This window comes from Coloeus monedula (genome assembly GCF_965178545.1).
Source record: "Coloeus monedula genome assembly, chromosome: 27".
In the NCBI taxonomy this organism is placed as follows: domain Eukaryota; kingdom Metazoa; phylum Chordata; class Aves; order Passeriformes; family Corvidae; genus Coloeus; species Coloeus monedula.
The window spans coordinates 4,138,563-4,153,986 of NC_138807.1; the positions used below are offsets into that span (position 1 = coordinate 4,138,563).

General features: G+C 58.7%; 3 protein-coding genes across 3 annotated transcripts in view; 1 reads left to right on the forward strand and 2 right to left on the reverse strand.

The window, feature by feature from the left end:
- Positions 1 to 500: 500 nt before the first annotated feature.
- On the reverse strand, positions 501 to 2,924 carry POLR2E (RNA polymerase II, I and III subunit E). Its single transcript, XM_082297994.1, has 8 exons — positions 2,802 to 2,924; positions 2,470 to 2,644; positions 2,220 to 2,335; positions 1,737 to 1,817; positions 1,513 to 1,571; positions 1,254 to 1,332; positions 1,045 to 1,118; positions 501 to 775 (listed from the first exon to the last, which is right to left on the reverse strand). Exons 1-7 carry the CDS (start codon positions 2,856 to 2,858, stop codon positions 1,053 to 1,055), a joined length of 633 nt encoding a protein of 210 aa, XP_082154120.1. The 5' UTR covers positions 2,859 to 2,924; the 3' UTR covers positions 501 to 775; positions 1,045 to 1,052.
- Positions 2,925 to 3,263: 339 nt separating this feature from the next.
- Positions 3,264 to 5,081, forward strand: GPX4 (glutathione peroxidase 4). Its single transcript, XM_082297918.1, has 7 exons — positions 3,264 to 3,395; positions 3,666 to 3,760; positions 3,891 to 4,035; positions 4,116 to 4,267; positions 4,407 to 4,431; positions 4,691 to 4,750; positions 4,825 to 5,081. Exons 1-7 carry the CDS (start codon positions 3,297 to 3,299, stop codon positions 4,855 to 4,857), a joined length of 609 nt encoding a protein of 202 aa, XP_082154044.1. The 5' UTR covers positions 3,264 to 3,296; the 3' UTR covers positions 4,858 to 5,081.
- Positions 5,082 to 6,349: 1,268 nt separating this feature from the next.
- The window catches only part of SBNO2 (strawberry notch homolog 2), a 47,393-nt gene continuing 38,318 nt past the window's right edge, over positions 6,350 to 15,424 (reverse strand). The window contains exons 19-32 of the mRNA XM_082298072.1: positions 15,209 to 15,381; positions 14,697 to 14,828; positions 14,302 to 14,437; positions 13,873 to 13,985; positions 13,303 to 13,374; positions 12,437 to 12,545; positions 12,101 to 12,175; positions 11,663 to 11,806; positions 11,414 to 11,508; positions 11,205 to 11,297; positions 10,896 to 11,027; positions 10,614 to 10,690; positions 10,005 to 10,195; positions 6,350 to 9,082 (exon numbers count right to left, since the gene is read on the reverse strand). Of these exons, the coding sequence (XP_082154198.1) occupies positions 8,445 to 9,082; positions 10,005 to 10,195; positions 10,614 to 10,690; positions 10,896 to 11,027; positions 11,205 to 11,297; positions 11,414 to 11,508; positions 11,663 to 11,806; positions 12,101 to 12,175; positions 12,437 to 12,545; positions 13,303 to 13,374; positions 13,873 to 13,985; positions 14,302 to 14,437; positions 14,697 to 14,828; positions 15,209 to 15,381 (2,180 nt within the window). The 3' untranslated portion in view covers positions 6,350 to 8,444. The remainder of the gene's footprint in view (positions 9,083 to 10,004; positions 10,196 to 10,613; positions 10,691 to 10,895; positions 11,028 to 11,204; positions 11,298 to 11,413; positions 11,509 to 11,662; positions 11,807 to 12,100; positions 12,176 to 12,436; positions 12,546 to 13,302; positions 13,375 to 13,872; positions 13,986 to 14,301; positions 14,438 to 14,696; positions 14,829 to 15,208; positions 15,382 to 15,424) is intronic.

A 15,424-nucleotide genomic window follows, 5' to 3' on the forward strand; every position in this document is an offset into this window, starting at 1 on the left:
TTTGTCCTGACAGGCCTGAGCTGCTGCACGGCGCTGCCTTGTGTCTTGCTGTGTTCACATTGACAAGCTTCCGAAAAACCAATAAAACCAGTGTGTTCTGACCCACGTTTGTCCTGGGGATCTGGGGCTTCCAGGCTCCTGCAGCTGCAGGAAACATTCAAGTCCAAGTGTTTCTGGCAGGAAAAGTGAAGTTTAAAAGCACCCCCAGAGTCCTGGGATAAAGTAAAATGAGCGTGACTGGGGGTGATGAGCAACTCTGTCGCAGTGTCCGAACACCAGGGTCCCAAACCAGGGCACAGAGGGCAGGAGATCAGGGAAGGAATGAGGTTAAGTCTGAGCTGCAGCATCCAAACTGCCCAGGACAGCTGGTGAAGGCTCTGCAGGGCTCAGCCACGATGCAGAGCCCCGGCAGGAAGAGATTCCAAGCCTAATGAAAAATATGGGAACTTGCAGAGTCTCGAAGCTTTGCCACAGGGAGAGGCTGAGCAATGCCACAGCACTGAGGGGACAAACCTTTATTTCAAACCAGAGCCCATAGAACAGGGAAGCAAAGGCCTTTCCCACTCGTTTCCTGCCATCACTTCAGCCCTCTGTGACTGAGTCCTGGATGGGACTGAGGGGTTACCACAAAGTCCAAGCGGGAAGACAGGGAATGAGCCCAGTAACGGGGCTGCAGAGAAGCAACGTGGGAAGAGGATTTCCTTGGCCATCTCTGAAGGGCAGGAATCTCTGAGCGCCTGTGAACTGCTGGTGGGAGTCTCCCAGCTCCTCATACCTGGAAGAGAAGGAGGAATGGGAATCACCTCCTGCCCCCTGAGCTGACCCCGCTGCAGGTCTCTCTGAACATCCCAAATCCCAAAGGGCACGGCCTGAGCAGAGGGACAGGTGACAGGGGAGCCTCACCCTGCTCTCTCCAACAGGTCCCTCCATGAGCCATTTCAAACTCTGAGACATTTCCCTGGAAGCAGCTGCTTCAGTGACCTTGGAACATCCCCTGGCACTGCCCAGAGCCCCCCCCAGGCAGGGGGATCCCCTCATCCTTACCCACTGTGTCACTGCACCAGCCTGTAGGTGATGTACCTGCCCGCCGTCTCACTGGGCCTGATGATCTTCACTACCTGCAAGGCAGACACAGAGCTCAGGAGGAGGAGAAGGAGATGCTTTTCCTGCTCCAAGAGCTCCAAAATGCCCTCAAGGATCATCACCTCCCTGCCCTGCCACAGGGAGCTGCTGCATCAGCCAGCTCCTCTCACCTGGCCACGCTTTATCCCAAAGTACCGGGCCACAGGGTCCCCGGCCTGGATCCTGGGGAGCTGGTTCTCCCTGAGTTTGCTGTGCTGGGAGTCAAGGAGAAGCTCTGGACACGCCATGGGCTGTTGGCAGCTCACAAAACAGAGAAATGAACCCTGGCAGGAAGGGGTGTTTTCAGCCCAAACTTCATCACACCCGAGCAGGAGGAAGGGACAGACAAAGGCAACCAAAGGGACACTCAAAGGGACACTCAAAGGATACTATCGAGCCAGCAGCTCTGTTACTTCCTCCTTTGTCATGACCACGTGCTCTGGCACCAGCTGTAAACAGAGGAGAGGCTGAAATGAGGCAGCAACTGCAGACAACGTTTGGGAGGGGGAAAGGACAACTGTGTCACTCAGCCCAGCCAGAGATCCAGGAGAAGGACTCTGGGAGCAGCAGGAACGCAGCCAGCACAAGGGAGGGACCATCCTGCCCCCGCTCACCTCATGCTCCGTGATGTTGATGAGAAGCTCCTGCTGCAGGAACTGCTCCAGGATGTATTTGGGAGCCATGTCAACCAAGGACTGGAAGGGAAAGGCCCGTCAGAGGTGGCTGGGACAGCCCTGGCTCAGAGCTGCTCCTCAGTGAGCACCTGGGGACACCATGTGCTCACAGGGACACAGCCAGGCTGGGAAGGAGCACAGGGATCTCCTGGAACAGGGAAACATCCCTTTTTCCCTCCCCCACCTCCCATCTGCTCATGGGCCCTCAGCTGTGCCACTGCCACCAGGACCAGCTGCTCTGGTTAAACACACCTGGGTGCTATAAAAGAGCCTGTGCTAAGGCACAGCATTCTCCACCAAGTTTTTACCTGGAGGGGAATTCAGGGCTTTTATTTACCCACAGCAACGCTGAGAAACAGAGAGGAAAAACGTTCATGGCCCCTCAAGAGCCCCGGAGTGGGACACGACCCTGTCCCCACACACCTGCTTGGCCGAGGGGGTCATTCCCTGCTGCACCACGATCAGGGCCCGGGTGATGTTCTCCTCCTGCATGCGCTGGCAGTACATCTTGATCGTTTTGATGCCCACCTTGGGCTCCTCTGGGAAAGAGCCAGACCCGGGGTCACCGAGAGCCCCTCGCGCTCTGCCCCCCTCTCCCCGAGGGCTCAGCCAGACCCGGGGGTCCCCAGAACCTCCGCACGCTGTGAACCCCGCCCGGGCCGGCGCTGCTCACCGGGGAAGAACACGAACATCTGATCGGTGGGATCATCGTTGTGAGCCACCAGCACGGTCAGGTCGGTGCGACGGGGGCGGCCCTCGCTGGGCTTGTCCCCGAACTGCGCCTTAAACTCCTCCAGCGTCTGGTCCAGCTCGTCCTGGGTCACCAGGTACCCGCGGTCGTGGCACAGCTGCGGGAGCAGCACCGGGCTCAGGAACGCGTCCTCACCGCGCACGGGCGGGCGCACCGGCCTGGGCGGCCCCCACCCCCGCCCCGCGGCCCCGCACCGCCTCCGGGGCTCCCCCCGCGCCAGGCTCGGCCCTCCCGGTGCCTCGGATCCCCCGGACCTGCATGATGGTCTTGCGGATCTTCCACAGCCGGTACGTCTCCTCCTCGTCGTCCATGCTTCCCGCTGAGGCCCCCGCGGGCTGCCCGCGCTGCCGCCTGCCCCACGCGCACACACAGGCGGCGCCGCCGCGCACACGGGGGCCTCAGCCGCGGCGCCTCCTGGGAGGTGTAGTCCGCTGCGAGCTGTCGCCGCCGCTGGCTGCTGAGGGAACGGACGTCTCTCTGCTGCCGCCGGAGTGGGTGTCTGGGTTGCTGCGCCCGGCCGGGAGGGAATCGCCGCCAGGAAACTCCTGCCCACAGCACCTGATTCCACATCCCGCCCTTTTCGTCCGTCCTTGCTCCCCGCCCTCGTGGTTTCTCCCGATAAACATCCCTACGGCCACCCCGCCCGTCCTGCTCTTCTATTGGTCAGCTTTCCATCCATCATCCCGCCGAGGCCGCCTCTCTGCGCGCTGATTGGCCGATCAGGCGGAAAGGGGCGGGGTTTTCACGCCATGGGCTGGGCCAGCGGGGTGCGGGGCGCGCTGCGGTGCGTGCGGGCGGCGGCGCGGGTAGCGCGACCGGGACCAGGGCGGAGCGCGGTGCGGAGCATGGTGAGTGCGGGGCCGCTCGGAGACCGCGACCCGGCCCGCTCCGCTCCGGGACCCCTCCGCACAGCGGGGGCTCGGCCTGCGGCTGGCCCCGGGTCTCTCCCGCGGGGCGCCCAGGGTGGGCGGTGGGGGCTCGGGCCTGGCCTGGCCTGGCCTGGTCTGGCCGGGCCGGGCGGGGCGGGGCGAGGGCGCGGAGAGGCTCCCCAGGGCCCCACCGGGGCCGGAGGTGGCGGGGCCGGCGCGGGGCTCGCCGCTGATGTGCCCGCCTCGCAGTGTGCCCAGGCGGACGACTGGCGCTCGGCCAGGGCCATCTACGACTTTCACGCCCTCGACATCGATGGCAACGACGTGTCCCTGGAGAAGTACCGGTAGGACGGAGGGGCCGGGGATGGCGGAACGCGGCGCCGGGCGAGGTTGAGCCGCAGTGGTTCTTGCGTAACCCGCCGGCCTCACCCCGGTGGGTGAGGGCGAAGAGCAACTCATTCACCCCCTCTGCAGGGGCGACGTCTGTATCATCACCAACGTAGCCTCCAAATGAGGGAAAACCGCGGTAAACTACACTCAGCTTGTCGACATGCACGCCCGATACGCTGAGAGGGGTTTACGCATCCTGGGCTTTCCCTGCAACCAGTTTGGGAAGCAGGTACGTGGGGTGGTGGCGAGGGCTCCCCAGCAACGTCAGGATAGCCCGGGGACCCTCACGGTCCCGGTGTGGCCCCTCAGGAGCCCGGGGACAACGCTCAGATCAAGGCATTTGCTGAGAACTACGGGGTGAAGTTCGACATGTACAGCAAGATCGATGTCAACGGGGAGGATGCTCACCCCCTCTGGAAGTGGATGAAGGAGCAGCCCAAAGGGAGAGGCACCCTGGGCAAGTAAGTGTGGGAGGGGGAGCCCCGGGGACCCCCAGCCCTGCAGCTGGCACGGAGGGCTTGGCTCAGGGCCTGGCTGGGCATGAGTAGCCTGAGGGTGGGCTTTTCTGCCCGAAACTCACTCCTGTTTTTTCTCTCCTAGTGCAATAAAATGGAACTTCACCAAGGTAGGACACAGTTGCCTCCTCTGGGCTGCACCTCCCTCTGGGGAGCTGGGGGAGGAGGGAGCCTCACACTGGGCTCTGCTCTATGTCAGGGCAGGAGCATCCCGAGGGGTTCCTGTGCCTAGAGACCCTTGGGAACCCTTGCCCTGCCCCAGAGCACAGCTGAGGGGAAAGCGAGCCTGTGGGGACTACAGCTGCCACACCCCCAACAGCTCCCTGGCAGCCCTGGACTCGCTCACCAGGGGTTGCTTCATTCCCACAGTTCCTCATTAACCGGGAAGGCCAAGTGGTGAAGAGGTACAGCCCGATGGAAGATCCCTATGTAAGTGCTGTTGCTGGGGAGGAGGGGCAGGCCGGGGATGTTCTCGGGGTACAACGCTCCCCTCTTGCCCGCAGGTGATCGAGAAGGACCTGCCTAACTACCTGTAGCTCTGCTCCGCTGTGCCCCTGCCCGTCCCGACGCCACTGCCTGTGGAGCCTCCTCCAGCCCCATGACGGGCTGCCTCCAATCCAGCTCCTGGTGGGGCAGCCCTGACCCACAGCGTGCATCTGCTGGACAGAGGCTCCAGAGGCCGCGGATGCCGCGGGCAGGAGCAGCTGGAGCCCCCTCACAGTAACAAGGAGTCCCCTTGCAATAAAGATGTTAGGAAGGAGCTGCTGTGTCGCTTTTGGGATGGAGCAGGGATGGGAAGGAGCTGCTGTGTCACTTTTGGGATGGAGCAGGGATGGGCCGGGGCTGCTGCGCTGCTCCTGCTGAGAACCTGGAGTTTGCTCGGAAGCCAAGACCTTACGCAACCCTTGAGCCAAGCAGGGATAATCCTCAGTGCTGAGGAGGAAGTGCAAATCCAGCATGATCCGTGCTCCCAAGGGGCTCCCTGGGAAAAGGCAGAGTAGGGGAGGGTGTTTGTACCCTTCTGGGATCCCTCCTTCCCCTTCTGGGATCCCTCCTGTCCCCAGGAATGCTCCGGGCAGGGCAGCAGAGGGGATGGGTCCAGCAGTGGTGCAAGCCCTGGCCAGGAAAAATTCCTGCAAAACAGAACCCAGGCGGGTTGGGACACGGCAAAATATCCCCTGCAGCCAGGGATGTGTCTGACCACAGCGAGCAGGATCACCCTCGTCCTCCTCGGGGCAGCGTCCTGGTGATTGTGAAGGCAGAGCCCTGCCCAGCCAAGCCCCTGGGGGCTGATGTCCTATCCTGGGCAGGGACAGCTCAGGTTCTGCCATGCAGGAATGCTGCTGCACCTCTTCCCAGGGCCTGGGAAGTGCTGGGTCTCCACATCTGCAGCCCCCTCAGGGAGTCTGTCCTCAGGAAGAATCCCGGGATCTTTGCTGGGGTCCCCCAAGTCTGACACCCCTGCTGAGCCTCCAGCCTGGCACATCAGGGATGCCGGGAGGATCCCGCTCTCGTTTAGGGATCCCTCAGTGGGTGTCACCCCATCCCACCTCCCATGGGGTAGCAAGGCCAGCAGTGCCTGGATGAGATGTCCCGGAGCTGTGGCAGCTCCTGCTGGGGGAACACGCTGGAACAGAGGCTCTTTTATCTGTGTTTTTCCAGCCAAGCCACGAGGGAGCTGCCTCATCCAAGGTCGGTGCCCAGGCTGGATCCAGCCAGGATCCTCCTCTGCACGAGCCATGGCTTCTCCCAGGGAGAGGGGGAGGCTTGGGACAACAGCCCTCAATGCCACTGAGTTGGTGACACAGGAGATACAAAGTCCAGCTGCCAGCAGGATGCTGGCCCAGGGATTCCTGGTCCAAGTCCTAGCTGGGCTCCTGGGGCAGGTTGGACAGACCGACAGAGAGAGACAGAGCTGGGAGTTACAGAAATCTCACGTGTGGCTTCTGTTCCATTTTTACTGAGCAGAATGAAAAATTATCCTTCTGAGGCAAGTAGAAAATTCAGGAATTATTAGTTCAAGGCACATAGTCTAAAAAAAATCTCTTTACATATGTACAACTTAATTATAAATATACATAGAAACAAAAGGCAAACGACAAGCGGATTAAAAAGTGCCAACACAAAGGTGTCAGGGAAGAAAACAGGGACTCATTAAAAATACAATCAGTAGGACAACTGCAGAATAATTTAGTTAAAAGATAACATTACATATTATTAACCCTGACAAAACATGGGATTGGGGCAGGGAAGGGATTCCTTGAAGGTGCTCTCTGTCTTTCCAGAGGCCAGGGAGGAAGGATTGCATATATTTTAAAGTTAAGGTCAAAGCCACCAGGTAAGGCTCCGGTGACAGCAGAGGGTGCCCAGCAGGGAATTCCCCCTCGCTATTCCTGAGTTTAAACCTCTTTGAGCTGGGTTTTCCCGGCGTCCTTTACCCTCACTGCTGAGAATTCAGCCCCAAGCGAGCAGTGCTTTAAATAGGGGAGGGTGTGGAGAAGGGGGAGCCTGGCTCTGCCTGGGCCCGAGGGAGGCTGCTGGGGTCGAGAGGAGCAGAGCTGGAGGAGAGCAGGAGCCCCCGGGGCAGCAGCAAGGCTTTGGGAGGAGGCACAGGGAGCTCCCCCATCTTTGGTGATCACTTTGAGGTAAAGAGGTGAAATGTGCCCCCCGACCGCAGGGATTGAGCCGGGCCTGGCGCTCAGAGGCCGGTGCCAGCTGGGGAGGGGGGGTAAGGACAGGCCCCCAAAACGAAATTCAGGGACCAGAGTAGCCTCAAACTGAGCCCACTTGTGTGGCACCAGGGCAGGTCTGTGACCTCGGTGTGTCAGGGGTCAGCTCCTGCCACAGCCAGAGCAATTCCCAACACTAAACAGGGCACTGGACCGGTTCCTGAGCCCTGGGGGGACATGGTGGGGACAGTGTCTGCCCGGAGGAGGTGACAGCACCAGGCACTGTGAAGCTCTGGCCCCCTCAAGACTGACCTGTCAGGGCACAGGGGACTTCCTTCCCCAGGGGCTCTCCGAGGAAGGGCCAGGTCAGGCAGGGTTGGTCCCAGGCCTTTCCCTGAAATGATCCCGGTGCCACTTTTAGGAAAGGCCTGGATGCCCTCCGTCCTGGGGAGGAGGCAGCAGGGGGTGGGGCAGTGCTTTGCAAAGCAGCCTTTGTTCTTTGGTATCCGAGGGTACAGCAGGAGCAGCCAAACTGCAAATCCCGGGTGGTGACAGTGACACTGACACTCTGAGCAGTGACAATGACACTGCACACCCACGCTGGGCTGCCCTGACCCAAAGCCAGACCCCTGGACCGGGGTCCATGGCCCAGCCAAGGACAGTGGCAGGACCAGCGGGATGTCCAGGTGAAGGGACAACATGTGACAGCAGGAAACTGGCCAAAGCACGTCTGGTCACGGCGACCTGGTGAGGTTAAAGTGCAGGACAGGGGACACGTGTCCCTTCTGCTCTGGGGAATCCTGCTGGTCCTGGCGTGGCTGAGCTCTGACAGACTCCAGCTCTGTCACCGTGAGGGTGCAGCCAGCTCTGGCCACTCCCACGGAGCTCAGGCAGCCCAAGGCTGCTTCCTGGGAAGGGCAGCACAGGCAGTTTTGTCTCTCTCACTGCACCTGCTCAGCCCTGCCAGAGAACTCCTGAGCTCAGCATCTCCCAGCTCCTCTGGGACATTCCCTTTCCCTTCATCCCAGCCTGCCAGCACAGCCTCAGGGTCCACAGCAGGGCTGGGGCAGCCCAAGCTGGGGGCTGGGCTCGCCCAAGCTGGGGGCTGGGCTCTCACCCTTCCCTAACTGACCAGCATGTGGTCAGCAGGTCATTCTGGAGCCTGGCCGTGGCCCTGGAGGGCTAGGGAAGGTTTGGACACTCAGTAGTCTGCAGGGGGTGGGCAGAGGAGGGGTCTCCCCTCAGTCCCACTTGGGCACTGACCTGTGAGCAGGACTCGACCCAGCAGAGCCCCTCGGCCCAGCGGGACCCACTCAGCTCCCCCCGGGGCACGTTCCACACAAACCTGTACATGCCTGACTGAATATTATATATAAATAAAATTCACTTTAAGGAACTACAGGCTTTTTCTTCCCTCAAAACCAGAGCAGGGTCAGTCCAAACCAGTAGAAAAGTCAGGGCTCCTCAGCTCTCACCTCTGCACCAGAGGACACAGATCCACGGCAGCATTCCCAGCTGGCACTCAAGTCCGGGAAGGGCCCACTGAACTGGATCACGCTCTGGCGCTCTGGGGGGAGCAGGTTCTCCTGGGAGGGCCCGTTGAACGTCCTCAGCATGTCCTCCAGGATCTCTCTAAAATTGATATTCCCGTCTTGCTGGAGAAAATCCTCCTGTGGCTGCTGCAGGGGGGCTGGGGGAGGCAGGGCGGGGGGCTCGTGCAGCGAGGGGCCGGGGGCTGCGCTGCCCTCCAGGCCAGGAGCGTGGCCAAAGCCAAAGGACAATCTGTGCTGCTGCTGCTGGGGCTGCAGGGTGGGATCTGAGGAGAAGCAGAGTGCTCTGGTCTCCGGGTTCAACATCACATCAGGAATGCTGTTGCTGGGAGGGCTGTAGGTCAAGTCCAGGATCTCGTTCTGGCACAGGGAGTGCCGGGGCAGGGGCAGCCCAGGCCCTGGCAGGATGTGCAGTGGCAGGGAGAAGGGTGAGCTCTGCTCCTGGGCCTGGAGCAGCCGGCTGTGCTTCCTCTTCACATTTTCGTCCATCTGCTTCAGCTCCTCCCGCACCCTATGGACGCAGCTCTCGGGGATCTTTATCCCTGGGGGAGGAACCCACATCAGTTCCCTGCAGCAGGACCTTTCACCCTGATACAGCAAAACTATCTCCCTGTCACATGTGGCTAAGTCAGACTGGAATGATTTGTCATGTGATGAATTATCTCAGTTGAAAACCCCCTTAGCCAGCAATAAGCCTTTTATCTTGGTGTGAGAAAGGAAAATTAGTGACTGCAGAACACAAGCATTTTTACAACTATAAAAGACCACTATGATTTTCATGAAATCAGAAATCTCTTATACACTGAGTGTGTGAAGAGTTCTCCTCAATGACCAAGACATTGGCATCGAGTTACTTCTCCAGAGGATTGAGAGAAATTAAGGAGATTCTCTGCACACTGCTATCATTCATTGGTAAGTGACACTGACTCCTAATTTACACTATTTCTTCGCTAGCTGTAACATAGGTACTTTTATCTTTACTAGTAGTGTTTCCTCTGCTTATCCTGTGTAGTAAGCATATCTGTTTAAGTCTTATGTCTGTTTTCCTTGGCCTATTCAAATAAATAATTAATGGCCTGACTGGTCATTATTAAGAACGTGTGAGTGAGAGTGGGTTTTGGGGTGCTGGCCGCCTCAATAAAGCTGCTGGCTACTGCCAGAAGCCTGTCAAAGGCAGGCACTTGTCTAAGCTCTCCCCTCTCCATTCATAACATCCCCACAGCACTCTGGAGGGGGGGCACTGTGGGGACAGAGGGAAGGGCAGCAGCACTGGGGGCGTTCAGGAGGATGATGGGCCTGGCTCACCCCCTCTGCCCCACCACGAGCTCCCCTCCCTCCCACGGGGTCACCTCAGCAGTGGGTGCTTCCAGGCTGGAACACATCCCTTTCAGGAAGGGAATCTTGATGCTGGGCAGCTGGACCCCTTCCTCCTGCCCCCCTTTCCCTTCCCAGCACTTCACCCACCGACTTGTTTCTTCTTCTCCTTGGTTTTAAGGCGGACGATCTGCAGGTAGCTGCTGCTGGTGATGTCTGCCATGACGCCGGCGATCCTGCTCCACACGCGCAGCAGGGCCCCGCACAGCATGTAATAGTGCCTCAGGCGCATGCCCTGGAAGCATTCCTTCCCCTCCTGGATCAACTTGCAGCTCTTGTTCCTGTGGGGACCATGGGAGAAAACCTTGGCAATTAGCACAGGTTCCTGGAGCTGTGTAGGATCCACTTCCCCACAGCCTCCCCCACTGTCACAGGCAGGGATTCCTGGGGTCTGGGCTGTGCCTGGGGAGGGAGGACGTGGCTTAATGGCTTTAAGCTGAAAGAGGGGAGATTTAAATTGGATATTGGGAAGGAATTCCTCCCTGTGAAGGTGGGGAGGGCCTGGAACAGGTCGTCCAGAGAAGCTGTGACTGCCTCATCCCTGGAAGTGTTCAAGACCAGGCTGGATGGAGCAACCTGGCCTAATGGAAGGCGTCCCTGCCCATCCCTGCCATGGAGCTGGATGGGCTTCATCTAGGGTCCCTTCCAACCCAAACCATCCTGGGATTGTGTGGCAGGCTGGGGCTGCAGCTGCCTTACCACACAGCGTGGTTACAGTTCTTCAAGGAGAAGTGGTAGCTGCTCTCCCAGTGCTCCTTGGCTTCCTCGGGCAGCACCTGCAGCACAACACTCAACATTAGGAATTTTCCACTGTCCAGGATGCAGAAAATGTGAAATCCAGGGCTGGGAGTCAGGACACCTGGTGCTACCACCATCCCTGCCCATCTACAGCAGAGCCATGAGGAGCTGTGACAGGGTGACAGTGAATGCCCTTCCAACCTCCCCCAGCCCCCATACCGGGGGGGTGCAGGTCCCACCTACCCGCCGGTATTTCTTCTGCAGACTGTCCAGGCTCTCAGGCTGGCTTTGCTTCCCAATATTTGGCTTGTAGAGGATGAAGTTCTTCCCACGGCTCTGCTCTGCCAGCAGACAGGTGTATTTGCTGCCTCGCACCTGAGGGGTACAGCTGATGGTCACAGGCACAGCCTCCCTCCCCAGATTTCTCTAAACTAACCCCTTCCTTCAAGGATGGAGGTCCTTGGAAGCATTTCACTCGTACAACCATGGCAGATTTCCTGCTGGAATCACCCCTGAGCTGAGGTGCTACCCTGGCAGAGCCCAGGGACATACCTTGTAGGAGAGGTAGAATCCATCAAAGGTTCCTGTCAGTTTGAGCGACTTCTCATAGGCTTCCTCCCACTTTAAGCCTCTGTCAACGCTGATCTGAACAGGGACACACAGAGGGATTTGTAACTCCAGGGGCAGGACGAGTGCCTCGGTGTCTGCCTCACAAATTCCCCCTCAGCACAGCCTAGAACCAGGCAGAGACAGGTGCCCACCTTGTAGAACACGACCTGCCCATCCTGCGGGTGCCCTGGGGTCAGGAAAACCTCCTTGCTCTCCTCGTAGATCTCATCCACTCCTGGGGCTAAATCTGTGGAAGGAGAAAAGTCTGTTGTAAGGAACATCCTCCCAAAACCACCTCCTTGGGTCTCAGGATCTGTGCTGGGTGGGGACACTGCACTGGGAGGAACAGGAACCCCAGGGGTGCAGGAGGCAGAGCTGTGGCCACCCCTCCTTCTCCATACCAAGGATGCCCATGTCGTATTTGCCCTCCTTCTTGTCCTTCTCAATCAGGTAGTCAAAAGTGTCGGAAAAATACTGGAAGAGCATGTTCTGCTTGTCCACCTCCAGGCCCAGGATGCGGTTCAGGAATTTGGTGATGGAGCAGTCTGCAAGAGCACAGTGGGTCAGGGAACATGGCACAGCTGGACATGGAACCCACCAGCCCCCTCCCAAAGAGCCCCACAAGCAGCCCCACCATGTCCCTTCTGACAGCAGCCCAGTCCAAGGGCTGTTCCTGTGGGGCCACGGGATCTGCAGCACAGGCTGTTCCCACAGCACCTTCCCCTCAAGGCAAACATCCTGCCCAGGCACCCAGCAAACTCCGTGAGGTTGGGTGAGCCAGGACACCCCTGTCTCTTCCATCTGTCCCCTGCCTGGGGCAGGAGCAGCTCCACACGTACCCTTCTCCACAGAGACTGTGCCGTACTTCATCTGGCTGCAGCAGATCCCCACCGAGATGAGCCCTTGCTTCATTTCTGGAATGGCAGAAGACATCTTTTGCATTTTGGGGCTAAGCCTCCCATCAGAATTACTGCAGGACTGCTTCCCCTCCAAGAACTCAGCTCCTCCCCATGCCTGCAAGGGTGACCTGGCAGCGTAAGCCAGTGGCACTTTCCCCTCTCTGTTTTCTCCCTCTGACCTCCTGCTCAGTTCTTCCAGCATCCCAAACCTGAGACCAACCCACCCAGCAGAAACCCTGGAGCTGGTAATGTTCTTACCACTGGTCATGTTCTTACCACGGAAAAAGGCATCCTCCCCTCTCTCATAGCTCCTGGGCACAGGAACCCTGTTCTCCGTGTGGCTGAGGATCGTGGACAGGACCCTGTCCAGGGCTTTGGCCCCGTACTGCGGGAGGAGACCAGAGTCACACACGGGAGGAACTGACATGGGCAGCTGAGCTGGGGGCTGAGGGTGTCACACACTGCTGAGGGTGACACTGATGAAGGTGACATGCTGCTGAGGGTGTCACACACACAGCTGAGGGTGTCACACACTGCTGAGGGTGACACTGATGAAGGTGACATGCTGCTGAGGGTGTCACACACACAGCTGAAGGTGTCACACACTGCTGAGGGTGACACTGATGAAGGTGACATGCTGCTGAGGGTGTCACACACACAGCTGAGGGTGTCACACACTGCTGAGGGTGACACTGCTGAAGGTGACATGCTGCTGAGGGTGTCACACACTACAGAGAACGCTGTCAGCCCAGGAACACAGACAAGGCAAGAGGGAAGCTGCATGGGTGCCCCCCATGTCCCCAGGGGAATGGAGTACAGGCCCCTCCCTGGGGGCAGAGGACCGAATGCCCTTCCCAGCTTCCCCTTCCCAGCTCCCGGTGGGAGCAGAGTCCTCAGTCTGACCATGACTCCGAGCTCACAGGAGCTGGGAGCTAAAGCTGGGAGGCAGGAGCTGGGAGCTAAAGCTGGGAGGCAGGAGCTGGGAGCTAAAGCTGGGAGGCAGGAGCTGGGTGCTAGGCTGGGCCCTGCCTGCAGATGCCAGCAATGATCCTCCTGGCTCTGCCTCTGCCTCTGGCTCCAGCTCCTTCTCCCAGTTCCTCCAACCCCCTCTCAGCCCCGCTGTGCCGGCCCGGCCCTGTCACCTTGTTCTCGAAGTTGTACTTGCTGAGGTCCCGGGACTCGGTGGCCCGTCGGTCCCCGTGAGTTAAGGCACCCTGGGAAGGCAGATGAAGCAAAAGGTTCTTACTCTGAGCTGTTGCAAAACACCAGGGAAGGATGGCCAAAAGCATGTCGGGGAATGTGCCATGGGGAGGCAGTGTTCCTCTGGAATACTGAAACTTCACCACAGGATTTGGGGATTTATCAGAAGTGAAGAAAATGAAACAGAGGCAAACTAATTTATTTCATCAGCTTTTTGGGAATAATATGGGTGTATCCTCCAGTAATAGTGGGGAATTCCAGCATCTGGAAGTGGGTTCTTGTTTCCCTGAAATTCCTCCCAATGCCTTGGTTACGTATTCTTCCTCATTTCCTTTCCCAAATCCCAGGATGCTGAAAGCCTTCTGCATTCCACGACTGCAATGCCTCAGCCAGGGGTGACACAACCCTCCCAGTTACAGTGGCCATGCTGGTGGGAGCTCCGACCCAGAATCTCCTCAGAGGGAATCAGAGCCCTGTTGGGATCACAGCTGATCTTTGCTGTGGGCACTCACCAGGCTCTCCAGGCGTTTTGCCACGATGGATGCAAACCTCCTCTCCCCCGCCAGCTCTGAGATGAGGAACACGTACTCGGGAGCAGAGACCTGGTTGGATCGGTGCGTTCGGCCTACGGGAACACGGGAACAGGGATGGAACAGGAGGTTGGGATGGCCTGTCTGGAATGGGAATGTAACCAGAAAAGCCACATAATGCCCATCTTGGCTCACCCTGGGAGTCCATCCTCTGCCCCAGAGCTCAGGACTATAAACCCAGCTCTGCCAAGTCTCAGCAGCACCAGTGACTCTGTCTCTGCTCTCTTCCCCACAAAGACATCTCCTAAATGCACCTCGGGTTGCCACCACACCAGACCCTCCCAGGGCCCATCCCACAGCCTGGCCCATGCTCAGGGGAGGTGACAGTGCCCAGGGATACCCAGCCCTCACCAAACTGCTGGATGGCCCGGTCTGCGCTCCAGGGCAGCTCCAGGGTCATGTGCACCCGGCGCTTCTGGTTCTTCACCCGTCTGTCAGCTTGGAGGGAGATCCCTGAGCTGGAAGCCTCTGAGATTATCGCTACAAGCTACGGGAGAGCCGAGTGAGAAGAGAGTGAGGTTCCTGGACATGTGTCAAACAGCTTCAAGAAAACAGCCCCAGACACTACAGCAGCCCCAGCCCACAAAGGGACCTGGGAAGCTTTGTCACCTTCCAGCAGGTCAAACCCACAGAGAGCTGTTGGCCTGAGGCCGGCTGGGCACAGGGCAGCACAGACACCCTCCCTTCCCTCCCCCTCTCAGCACACTCAGTCCCATGCAGGTTTTTGGAACTCGACCCCAGCTCACCTTTTCCCCCTGCATGAAACGCTCCTTCTCCTTCAGGTTGACGTGGTCTATGGAGAGCCCTTGCTCGGCGCGGGACTCGAACACGACGGAGCCGTCGGGCCTGCGAACCACCCGTCCCTTCCGGCCCGTCATCTGCACACAGGAGAGGGGCTGCTACAGGCTGGGGACCCACATGGCCCAGCAAGGCTATCCAGTCAATTCCCAACAGCTTTTTCACATTGCCAGGGAGAGGAAACCCTCTGCCAGCAGGAACCTGCTTTTTTTTTTACTAGAAGAAATTTTTCCCTGTGTGGGCCCAGGTTGCCCCATCCCTGGAAGTGTCCAAGGCCAGGTTGGACGGGGCTTGGAGCAACCTGGGAGAGTGGAAGGTGTCCCTGCCCAGGGCAGAGGGGTGGAACAAGATAATCTTTAAGGTCCCTTCCCACCCAAACCATTCCATGATTCTGTGATTTTTCACTGGCCCCTTTCCCTTTCACCCAGTGCCACCAAGATACACCGACTGTGGGAAGTACCTCGGCCACGTTCTCCGGGCCCCCAAAGTAATCAATCAGTTCATCCAAGGTGTTGAGAGGTAGCTCTTTGCCCAGTGCTTTCACTTTTGCTAGGAGGTCCTGCTTCATCTTTTCGACCTTTAGCTCCCTCAGGCCGTGCAGCTCTTTCTGGGAAGGCAGCATATGGAAACTACCTGCGATGTAAAAGGCAAAAGTTTAGAGTAACCTGGACACTGG